The sequence below is a fragment of the Staurois parvus genome, unplaced genomic scaffold (assembly GCF_062004578.1).
Source record: "Staurois parvus isolate SC_StPar_1 unplaced genomic scaffold, SC_StPar_1.0 ptg000636l, whole genome shotgun sequence".
Classification (NCBI taxonomy): domain Eukaryota; kingdom Metazoa; phylum Chordata; class Amphibia; order Anura; family Ranidae; genus Staurois; species Staurois parvus.
The window spans coordinates 3,305,963-3,318,288 of NW_028318432.1; the positions used below are offsets into that span (position 1 = coordinate 3,305,963).

Here is a 12,326-nt window from a genome sequence, read left to right on the forward strand (position 1 = left end):
ATCAGACTGTTGCAAGACACTGTTCAATACAATGTAGACTGAGAGAGGGACACGAGTAGCCAATCAGTTGTGCTGTAGTGCTCAGATGGTAGAAAGGGGCATGTTGATAGAAGGGGAAAGTGGAGTAACAGGAAAATTAGCTCACCAGTTTGCTGAGTCTCCTTTCAATATCCAGTCACAAAGCAGGGGAGAGACAAGACCTGTAAGTGATTCTTAAATGTAGAAGAGGAAAATCAGGACCTCTTCACTACCAGACAGGGCTTTGCTGTGTGACTGAGCTGTGAAAATGTCAGGATTGGATAGACAGATATAAAAATCGTTTGGCTAGTGAAACAGATCCCTTATATGTGTTTCACATATATTTTTAGCAGTTTGTCTGGAGTTCAGCTTTAACGGTATTTGCTTTTAGATGCCCTGTTTGGTTGAAATAAAGAATAATTCATAAACCTTAAAGTTCAGTCTAAACCCTGTCTTTCTTACCCTAACCCTTAATTAACTATCAGAACTTTATATGGCAAAGTATGTTTTTAAATTACATTTTTTAGAAAAATATAGATTTTTGGTCACTTTTTTTTGCACTTTTTATGTTTTAAAACTGTATATCATGTTGTAAATTATTTATATGACATTTTTATTTTTAAAATAGCCAATACATCCGTACACCACAGACATGTGCTGGGCCCTGGGCAGGAAAGGGCAAGTACAGAGTCAGTGAGGGTCTCTGTTGCTCATCTCCTGTTGGCTCTGGAGGTGCTCATCAGGTTCTAAAGATCTGTGGGCTGCTTTGGCAGTCGTTACGCTGTCTTTGAAGTTGGCATTAGACAAACTTGCTTGCTTCTATGGAGAAGGGGAAGGGACACTGTTCCTTGTACTGCTTCTAGCCTTCCAGCTCTGCGATATAGGGACTGCAAGAGGCTGATACCAGATTAAATTAGGTTCTTACACTGCTTGCATTTAAAAAATACATTTAGATACTATACATTTAAATACAAACTTGTTTGGTTATACTTCTCTTTTGGGGCACAGGAGTACATTTCTTATTTGCATGGACTATTGCCTGCTATGAGCTAATGGAGGAGAGGCAGGGGCAGACTGACAACTCCTGGGGCCCCCGGGCAATAGGGGATCATGGGGCCCCTGTGTCCTTGCCCAAACTCAAAAAAGCCTATGAAAAAGGTACCAGGGACATCTCATGGGGCCCCCTACTGACCCCGGGCCCTCAAGCAGTGCCCAAGTTTCCAAATGGTCAGTCCTCCCCTGGGCAGAGGTGCACCAAGTTTGAGAAGGATCCTGACAATATTGTTAAGGTCCTGATTGAAAGCTGGCTCACCTCACTGGAGCAGCAGGTTGGTGAGGGGGCAGGCGCAGCTGGCTCTGGCTTTCAGACACGTCTGCTGCCTCCCCAACCTGCTGCTCCAGTGAAAGTGGAATACCTTAGATTGTACGCCCCTTGAGGGTTAAGGGACTGATGTGAATGTAGAATATATGTAAAGTGCTTCGTAAATTGACAGCGCTATATAATTGCCTGCAATAAATAAATAGCAGAGCATTCTTTTTTGCCAATCCAATAGTTCTCCTTTCATGATGTACTGATTACAGTACTGAAATCATTTTTTGTGTGTTATATCTGCTTTAAAACATTTACATTTAAAAGAAGCCCTCACCTATCTAGCTGCACATACTGTGGCAGGCCAATGGAGATGGCATGTCGGTTTAATCTGGCATGTGCAGATCCTCTAACATAAGCACTTATGGCAAGCAGAATGTCTGAGGCCCAAGGCAAACCACATACTTATGCTGATCTCTACTGTTAAGACAAAGCTCCCAATTGTCCTTCATTTCAAGAGACTGTCCCTCTTTTCAAACAAAATCCCTCCATCCCTCTTTCCTCCTCATTTGGCCCTCTTTCTAGTCTGGAGATACAGATATTGGTAAACAATGTGTTATTTAACTATCAAAACTATTATACTAAGCTAAACCTTTAATCTATCCTCTGAATTCTTAATTTTTTTTATTTGAACAGCCAGTAAGAATGAGAATTAGTGGTAAAAAGGATTTGTGGGTTTATCCCATCATTTTGTGCATATGTATTCTTTATGTAACACCCTCCTAGTTAGGTGCTAGGATTTTAATAGTTAGAATAAGTAAAGCTGTGTTTTTCTACTTAACAGAGACTGTTAGGAAATATAGTTGGGTTCTCTGTCTAACAGAGTTCTGTGATGGATTAGTCAGGTCTGCTCATGATGCTCTGGTGCTGCTGAGTTCGCCTTGAGTTCTGCCTGCCTTCAGGAAGCTATGAGAGCCTTCCAGAACCTTAGAGGGAACTAGGCAGATGAGCAGCATGAATATGAATACAACCCTGGCCATTTGCAGGGGAGGGTGGCCCCATTGCATGCAAAAAGTGATATTTATGTTCTGTGAGCACATGGGTTCAGTGTCTTTCTTGGGGGAGGATTGAACCAAGCCAGGCTGGAGGCAGGCTTGCCTCACCTGACACTTGCTGCCATGTGGGCCTCAGGTGGGTGACCTGAGGGCCTGAATTTAGGAAGAATGACCCTGGTTCTACAGTAAGCTAACTGAGGGGAGCTGTCTGTCAAAGATCTGTCTGGCATCACTGGAGAGAGAGTTGCTTGGAAGATTGGAAGGAGGTTGCCATTCTGTGCTTGGACTTGTGAGTACAGACACTGAGAGATCTTGGGATCTTGTGTGCTTAATACCCCTCTGATGCTTGATAGTCAACGTGGGTTTGAGAAAACAAGGGAACACTGGCTGGTGTTCTGAAGAGCTTGTCCAACTGTTGCTACTGCAAAGAACTTTGCTCATTTCTATTACTTCTGGACTGCCACAGTCTGCCGTAACAGGCCTGTACCTGATGAGCTCAGCCCTACAACTACTACTACTGCTAAAGGGACTTTGGTCACTCCTAAACTACTTGTTTCTACAATTTAAAGAGATGTCTGCTTTCAGCCAGGACTTCAAAAATGCTAGATCTACTTGTAGTAGATCTACATCTACTAGATCAGCTAGATGTCCTCAGTGTGAATAGTTCTAACTTTGGAGTATCCTACTAAATTCCCAATCTCTATCTCCAGTTCTACAATAAAGCTCCAAAAACAAACATCCCCTAAACTGGTCAATGAAGACAATGAGCGAAAGTGTGTGTGCACCTGACTGTGAAAAATCTTTGTACAAATGGCTCCTCCGGAAAGGGGGGGTAGTTCTAAATTTACAATCTGCGTGGCTGAGTGCATAGCAGGGGTGTGTCCTTAGCCTACATACAAAGGTGTCAGGGTCCTGTCCACGGCAGGAGTTCTGGAAGATCTGGCATTTCTGCCAGTACTTTACATGGCCGCAGAAGCACATCAGCCTCAATCTGGTGCCAAACGGCCTTTATAAGGAGGTTCATCACTTCCTCTGGTTGCTGGATGATCTCTAGCTCCCTGTGCCCTGTTCCTGGTTCCTGTTTCCTGTGATTCTGCCTTGTGATTTTCTGTTACCGACTCGGCTTGCTCCTGAACCTGTCTACTCTGATTTACCCCTGATCTGACCTCGGTTTGGCTTACGGATACTCTCTCTCTCTCGCTCCTCTGTGAATGACCTCGGCTATCCCATCTTACTACGACCTCTCTGATTCCCACCTAGTACCTGACCTTGGCTTGAACCGACTATCCAATAAACATCCAAATCCCGGAAGGGCTTGCACACCATGCACAGGTGCCTCCTGTCTGCAGACCTATCTCTGTGCACCAGCTGTGCTTCTGAGTGGACCACCAACCAGCACTCCTACAGGCGACCTGTGCAACTTTGGGCCAGATTCCCGCTGTCCAACTCTCAGGGGAGTCCAGAACTTAGCTGCAAGGGAAGCCCTCTCTCCAGAGGCGGACTGACCATTCGAGCACTCGGCCACTGCCCGAGGGCTGGGGTCAGTAGGGGGCCCCATGAAATACCCCTATTACCTTTTTTATAGATTTTTTACGGTGTGCTTTGACACAGGAGCCCCATGATCCTCTATTGCCTAGGGGCCCCATGAGTTGTCAGTCCACCCCTGCCTCTCTCCATTAGCCGCCATCACCAGGTACGTGATAAAAGGTGTCCCTCTTTTCTATCTCAAAAAGTTTGGAGTTATGGTTAAGGCCGGCCATAGAAAGTTAGAATCTTGGTGTTGACAGGCTGAATGTACCAAGTTGGTTGATTGATCAACTTGGGTACAACCAGCTAGCCAGGTTCACTTGCAATTATTGCTAGTGGCTGCTATAGCTGCTAGCAATAATTATGCTGTCCCCGCCGGGAGAAGTCAATGACTATAATCATTGACTTCTCCCGGCGGGGACAGCTTCTCCTGCATGCCCCTTCCGGGAGAAGACAATTGCTCAGCAGGAGGCTTTCCCCTGTCAGCACTGCCTATGTTGATGGGGAATCATGCTTGCAGGAAAGAAATTTGCACCTTCTATGGCCTGCCAAATACACCATGGATCTATAACAGAGCTATTGGAAAGAGAGATTCTAAAATACAAAGTGCAGTGAGAACAAACCATTTGAGACAGGAGATGTGTGATAGGAATTTGCCAGTGTGAAGAGAGCAGTAATTAGTCACCAGGATGAATGGATGCAGGCAATTAAAGCAGAGATCCAGAGAAAGGCCTAGACAAGATCTGATTTGTCTGGTTTCCAGATGCATGAGTGCCTTCAATAAAGAAGAGTGATTATGATGATACTGTGCCATGCTGATGTTTATTATCATGAGCCGTTATCCTAGTCACCGGAGCTGCACTTTGTAACACAAATGCAACTTTGTCTTGCAGATCCCGGTACCGGTAATGGAGATAAGTTCCATCAATCACCCTGTGAAAGTGGGACTGGCAGACGCCTTTGTGGTGGTGCACAAGATTCAGCAGATTCCAAGTATGTATTTCTTTATAAACACTCAGTTTCTGTAAATCATGAATGCTGGTTTAAATTGAAATTTCCACCTGGTCAGTGTTTTACCTTCCATTCTGGTATTACTGGGACCTTTTGTAAACGTTATTGATAGGAAAAAAGATTATGAGGCTGGAATTGGGCTGAAATCTTTCCCAAAAAATGTGTTAAAGGCTATGTAGACCAAACATTTCATATTTCTGATATGTGCCTGTTTACCTTGTACTTGTATGAAAAAGTATTCTGTTCTCTTTGTATTGCTTCCTTTGTTTGAAATCCCTGATATTCCTACCAGTCCCTTTGCAATCCTTTTAAAAACTGACCATGCTAGGCAGAAGAGCACACTGTGGTCAGTTATCTAGCTGTGCTGGGAACTCATGCAAAGAAAGCAAACAGAGGGCGCACAGGCCTAGTGCATTACCTTTAAAAAAACATTTATTGTAATAAAAGAAGTGGAAATATATTCACAATGGACAATAATGTCAAAGGCACGTCATATAAAGGACAGCAATGTCCAGTCTCACTGGATGATATCTGTGATGGGAATTTTGGACCTCCAACTGGCTAACACGTTTCAAGGACTTGCCTCTTCCCCAGAGCCAATGCATCAGAGGCATTGGCGCCGAGGAAGAGGCAAGTCCTCAAAATCCGTTAGTTGGTTGGAGTTCCTAAATTTCCATCACAGATATCATCCAATGAGACTGGACATTGCTTTCCTTTATATGACGTGCCTTTGACATTATTGTCCTTTGTGAGTATATGACCACTTCTTTAATTACAATAAATGTTTTTTTTAAAGGTAATGCACTAGACCTGTGCACCCTCTGTTTGTTGTCTTTGCATGCAGTACATTTGGAGTTCCCTAGTCCATTGAGGGCAGCAAGGCATGCACTCTTTAAGGCATCCCATATGTGGTTATAGCTTCTGTGGAGTCCATCCTCCAGCGCAGGAGTATATGTATATGCCATTTTATGCTGGGAACTCAGCCTGTTCTCCTCCAACAATCAGACTTCTGCTCACAAGATCCCCCTGGGAAGTTCAGTGTGATGCTGTTTCTCCTCCCCCAGCTCTGTGTTCTTGAGCTGCATAAGGAGCTTAGAGGGTATGTGAAAAAAGTATTTATTATGTTTTTATATCTATTCACAAATGTTTTGCTTTTCATTTCTATTTTAAACTGAATGGGTTGTTTTACAAGGTGATGTTTTACATATACTTAACTTTAAGTAGGACTGAACATAGGCATAGGGATAAATGTGAAATCTCCCCAATGGGGTCCGCAGTAAATGCTTGACAGAAGTGTATCATAGTTAGTCTGGCTGAAAAAAAACAAAAGTCCATCCAGTTAAAAAAATAAAAAAGGTAAATTCCTACACCCACCATTGATCCAGAGGAAGGCAAAAAAAACCAGCAAAGCATGATGGAATTTGCTCCTGCAGGGGAAACAATTCCTTCCTGCTCCCCCGAGAGGCAATCGGATATTCCCTGGATCAACTTTACCTATAAATGTTATTATCTAGTTATATTCTGTGTATCTAAGAAAGAATCCAGGACTTTTTTAAAGCAATCCACTGAGCTGGCCAGAACCAGCTCTTGAGGGAGTCTATTCCACATTTTCACAGCTCTTACTGTGAAGAAACCTTTCTGTATTTGGAGAGTACATTTCTTTTCCTCCAGACGTAAAGAGTGCCCCCTTGTCCTCTGTGATGACCTCAGGGTGAATAACTCTACACCGAGTTCACTATATGAACCACTGATGTATTTATACAAGTTGATCATTATCCTCCCTTAGTCACTTCTCGATCACCCTATAGCAGAAATACTGATACAGGGTGGCACGGGTGCACAAAATCATGTGTATATATACGTGATTTTGCATTTGTGGGTAGGGGGCACGCAAGAGCTACCCGTGCTCCCTACCTGCGCCGCCATTTGCAGCTGTCATTCACCAGGTCCCGGCGGGTAATTACTCACACTCAGTGATTACCGAGGATCTCTGACTGTCACTTCCCTTGGCGTGTTTCGTCTTCGGACCTATGATCACTTATGGTTAAACCTGACGCTCACAGGGGACGGAACCCAGAAGACAGATGCCGGCACCTGCCGTAGGACATTGCCGGGGACACTGCAGGAGGGACATCGCGGGAGTGCAGGACAAGGTAAGTGATCGAGGGATCGCGGAGCAGCGCCGCATGGTAAGCCCGAGTGTAGCTCGGGGTTACCGCTTGTGGTACTGAAACTTTACCCCGAGCTACACTCGGGAATACCGCCAGGGAGGTTACGGTAAAACATGTTTAAGCTTTACAACCACTTTAAAGTTCTAACAGTGTGTGGACAGCTTTAGACGTTATGTAACAGGTCAGCTGTAGACAATTTATAGCTTACAAATCACACCACTTAACTGGAAGCTATAACCTATTGATTTGCTATGCCAAACAGAGTCCCCAGATATTTCTATAACACTCCATTCACACTTGCACAACCTCAAAGTTGCACGATTTCCGTTGCAATGTTTGAGCATGACTTTGATATGACTTTACACATCAAAGTAGTTCAAGCACCTTTTCAAAGTTGCTGCAACTTTAAGTCACACCAATTTGAACGGGTCTCATTGAAAAGAATGGATTGCAACTTGTCATGCGACTTTGATGTCCAAAGTGACAAGTTGCACAAGAGTGAATGGAGCCTTACAGCTGAAAAAAAAAATTGTCCTTTTCCACACCCAAGGGCCAAAATTCAGATCATGACATGCCTTATTGGCATTTAAAGATACGAATATACCGGTAATGTACTTTTTTTTTTCACAGAAAGAATTGTGATGTTTCCTATAACCGAACTGCAGTAATAAAAATAGATGTGCAGTCATATAAACACTCTAATAATAACCTCCATTTTATAGTATATCTTCCCTTTTCCTGTTATAACAGTTTGTGAATATTTTTGTTCAGTCTAATAGGCACCAGAAATGGCCCAGTGCTCTCAGCAATCAGCACTCAGTTACAAACTTGGTCTGAAACACCCCTTCTTCTCCTCTGCAGTGCAAGTCTGTGTGAGGACATGGAATGAGGGGTGTGGATGTTACTCAGCTCTCCCTGCACAGAGCACAGGAGTGGGAGAGCAGTAAGCAGCAAAAGATACAGCCTTTACAAATCATATGTTAGCATACAGGCCCATAAAGAGATAAAAAATGTAAGACTACAGTTGGTCTTTAAATGATAAAAGCAGTTAAAGGATAAGTTCACCTTTTGCAAAAAAAATAATAAATGCACACCTTTTTTTGCCAGTAAAAAGAAATTTGCATTTTATATTTTTGGCTGCAGGAGCCTGTAAAGCAGTGGTCTCCAAACTGCGACCCAGGAGCCAGATGCGACCCTTTGCTTGCTTTTATCTGGCCCTTGGGCACTATTTAATCCAGTGACACCAACAAATTCCTTCCAATGATACCAATGATGGGGCACAATTCCCACCAATGACACCAATGATGGGGCGCAGTTCTTCCCAATGATACTAAGAATGGGGCCCAATGACACCATCGATGGGGCACAAGTCCTCTCTTTAACCCCAAAGATGGCATTGTTTACTCCCACTGATACCAGGTAATTTTCTGGCCCCCTAAAGTCTGTAGGACAATAAACTGGCCCTTTGCTTAGAAAGTTTGGCCACCCCTGCTGTAAAGCATTGCACCAGCATTCAGCAGATCGCTGGAGTCATGCAGGTCTCCTGCAGACTGTCAGTATAGGATGTATGGGCAAGCAGATATACTGACAGGAAGATTCAATGAACTACCATGGTGCTCCAGATCACCGTGGTAGTTCATCGAGAACTACAAGCTGACAGCAGCTAAGGCTGTTGGGACTTGTAGTTCATTCATTCACAGAACACTGTGAAAGAATGAATGATGTGGCCGTGTGGGCAGAGCCCTGCACAGCTACGCTGTTATTAAATACTGACAGCTAGTATGGGGAACTTCTCTCTGTACTTCTGTCAAAGGGAGGGGAGCCAGCCGGCTGCAGCTGCAGCATTGGGAACTTGTTACATGTTCCACCCTAAAATCGGGTGTAACATGTTCCTAAAGGTAAACTTACACTTTAAGTTACCTGATCAATTAATATGCAAATATTTAGGCTTTTTAAATTAACCTTTGCAAAGAGCAAAGCATTGTTATCAATAGACACCAATCAGCATTCACTTTGGTGATGCCAGGCTGGTACAAGGTGTCTGCTTTGTATACTGCACTTTGCATATTGCTCCTCGTTCTCTTTTATTGAGTAAGCTCAAGGGTGCATATTGACTTTCTTCTTCAACATTCTAGACTATTAAAAGCAGAGTTAACTGCCTCAGCTAATTCACTTTTTAAAGCAGGCTCCTAACAGTGATCAGAAGTCTCATAGCACCATTGCTGGTGTTTGGAAAACACGGACTAGCGAAGATACTTGGCAAGGACACGTACGCAGGACTAATTATACAGAAAACATTATTATATTTTCCTTTCTCTGGGACGATGCATAAAACAGTCCATTAACTTCTTCAGAGAAGGGTGACTGGTTCCATCATAGCTCTGGGCATTGCCTCAGTGAAAAAAACTGTACTTCTCAGCACCACTGGGCGTATGCAGGTGCAGCACCGGAGCCACCGGACCATCAGCACTGCCATAAACTTCAAAATCCACTTGTACAGGGTCATCTGAAAAACAGAAAAATATGCAAACAACTTACTGGGTGTACTATTAGCATATAGGATAGAACATTTTTTTTTTTTAAACAAGTAAAGAACATCATTTTAGAGAAGTAACCTACAGTAATTTAAATCTCAGCTCTAATCAGATAAGCAAACACTTTTTTTAATTAATTTATGAGTTAATTAAAAGTTATTACAATACATTTATTATTATAATTTGAAATGCAAGTAGTTGACGTACCTAAATATGTCTTGAGATCAGCCTCTTTCAGCAACACTCAGCTTTGAAGAGGGATGGGCAGTGCTAGGAGCCAATCAGTACACATGAGCTGGCAAGGAGCTGTGACAGAATGCCTGTCACCCCAATAGGGTGATTCTGTCAGAGAACAGCTTCCTTGCCACTGGGACACAGGACCAAGGTATTATAGCCGGGCATTGCACCCAAGACTAGATGAGACTAGCTTAGATGCCAAACTGGAACTCTTTATTAAACAGAAAACACAGCTTTTTTTTATAGACTCCAGAAATAGGGGCAGTGCCCACAGGAACAATAAACACTGACTTTATTGAACAGAAAACACACCTTTTTTATACACTCCAGAAATAGGGGCAGTGCCCACAGGAACAATAAACACAAATATTAGGATAAAAATCCCACACTGATTAGATAACAAGGAGAAGCTGACATCCGTCTAATCCTATCATGTAGGCACCTCCAGAAGGACTTGCCAACAGACAAACAATAGGTGACTCAATTAACTCAATTAACAATGTTAATGCACACCTCTGTTCAGGTATGTATTCATGAAAAAATAACATATTTTCAAAGTAGAATGCATACAAGTACCTTAGTTTGTCTTTGTATCAAAATTAATGTCTTCTACCCTACTATTATCATACAAGGAAAGGGATGGGAATCAAAAGTTCTGCAGACACTTGTTCCAACAAGAAACATATTGGCAGAAATAGAAAGCAGAGGGACGAGATCATTAGTCTTCTGCTGCTCTTTTATGGACCAGTCAGAGGCCTGTTGGCAGGGAGGTGACCTATAGTGTGTTAGAGATCAGGCTTGGAGACCAGTAGCTATAGCATTAAGGAGGTTCCCACTGACCAGATGAGTAAGTGCAGCAGCAGGTCACCCCCCTGGTGGATGACACGGGCCCATCCGAGGTGCAGAGTCTAAGAGCTACCCGGTCTTCACCAGAGCTCCTGATGGTGGAGATGGGTTTTTGCTGCGTGTTAGTACCAGGTCACAGTCCTCAGGATATTCTCACCAGGAGTTATCAGGTAGGGATCAAGCAATATCTTAAGCAGTAAAGAAGTCAAAGGTCGGTAACAGGTGGTGGCAGGCTTGGATCAAGCACAAGCGTAATCGAGGAAGAAGCCAAAGGTCAGTAAAGAATGGTAGCAGAGATACAGATGGCAGCAGGAGTGACAAGAGTGAGATATTGCCTGGAGAGAGAACAATAATGTGGCAAACAGGAAGTGCAAAGGCATGCCTAAAATAGGAAGTGCGTGGGTGAAGCAAAGGGTCCAATTTTGAAGAGAATAAAGGTTCAAGGCAAGATCATTCAAGGAATTAACCAGGTAGCTGTCCAGCATCCCATGTGGATCAGCAAGAGGAGACATCACCAGACACAGCAGAGGTTGCAGGTTCAGACCTGGGTCCTGGCACTGTGTTGCCTAACTGTTATCTGGCAAAGGTGTATGAATCACAGGAATAGATGGACATAAAACAATGGTATGCACTAACCATAAAGCATCTAATAATATTCATTGCAAAAATTAACCTATTACACATTATCACTTACCATCTGATATTTCTTTATCTTCATTTCTATGCATGTGTACATGTATGTGTGAGAGATGTGTGTATTTATGTATTCAACTATGGTATATGTACACATACGTATATTATCCATGATGTTCTATGATTATTAGACTTGTTTGATTGTATTCAGTTACATTTACTGTATATTGTGTTTTGTGCTAGCTCTGATGAAGGGGGAGTTTCTCTGACCCCAGAAACGCGGTGGAGGCTTTTTGTAGCACAAACTAAAATAACGCTCCTTCCATATTTTTTTTCTGACAGAAATAGAGAGCAGAGAGATGAGCTTGTCAGCCTTCTGCTGCTCCTTTTGTGACCAGTCAGAGGGTGGGGGCAGGTTGGTGACTTAGCTGTGTTGCTTAACTGTTATCTGACAAAGGTGTGTAGGTCACAGGAATAGCTGGACATACAGTTAAAACAAATCCTTTGACAATTACTACATACAACTAAGCATTTAGCTGTTTTAGCTATGTGAACCCTCACCTTGTAAAACAACCCATTTGGTTTAAGTTAGAAATGAAAGGCAAAACATTTGTGTATACATATAAAAACATTAAAAATACCTTTTTTCCCCCTTTTTAAAAGTGGTCACATGCCCTTTGTTTTTCAGCTGGGGGAGAAGAAACAGCATTACACTGGTCTTCCCAGTGAATGGATGTGCGGTGGGGGGGAGCATGTCAGGAGAAGTCTTATCATTGGAAGAAAGCAGGTTGAGTTCTCAGCACAGCTATGCTCTCGTGCCTGCTGTGGTCAGTTTTAATGGGAAAGCCGACTGGCAGGAATTTCACACAAAGGAAGCAATACAAAGAGAACAGGAGACTTTTTCATACAAATATATGGTACAGCAGGCGCATATCAGAAATATGAAATGTTGGGTTTACATATTCTTTAATATCTATGATAAATT

At 43.0% G+C, this 12,326-nt stretch overlaps 1 protein-coding gene across 2 annotated transcripts in view; it reads left to right on the top strand.

The window, feature by feature from the left end:
- Nucleotides 1-12,326, top strand: part of PLXDC2 (plexin domain containing 2) — a 696,519-nt gene that overhangs the window by 515,825 nt on the left and 168,368 nt on the right. For both annotated transcript variants that reach the window (XM_089693732.1, XM_089693733.1), the window contains one exon: nucleotides 4,803-4,902. In XM_089693732.1, the coding sequence (XP_089549858.1) occupies nucleotides 4,803-4,902 (100 nt within the window). The remainder of the gene's footprint in view (nucleotides 1-4,802; nucleotides 4,903-12,326) is intronic.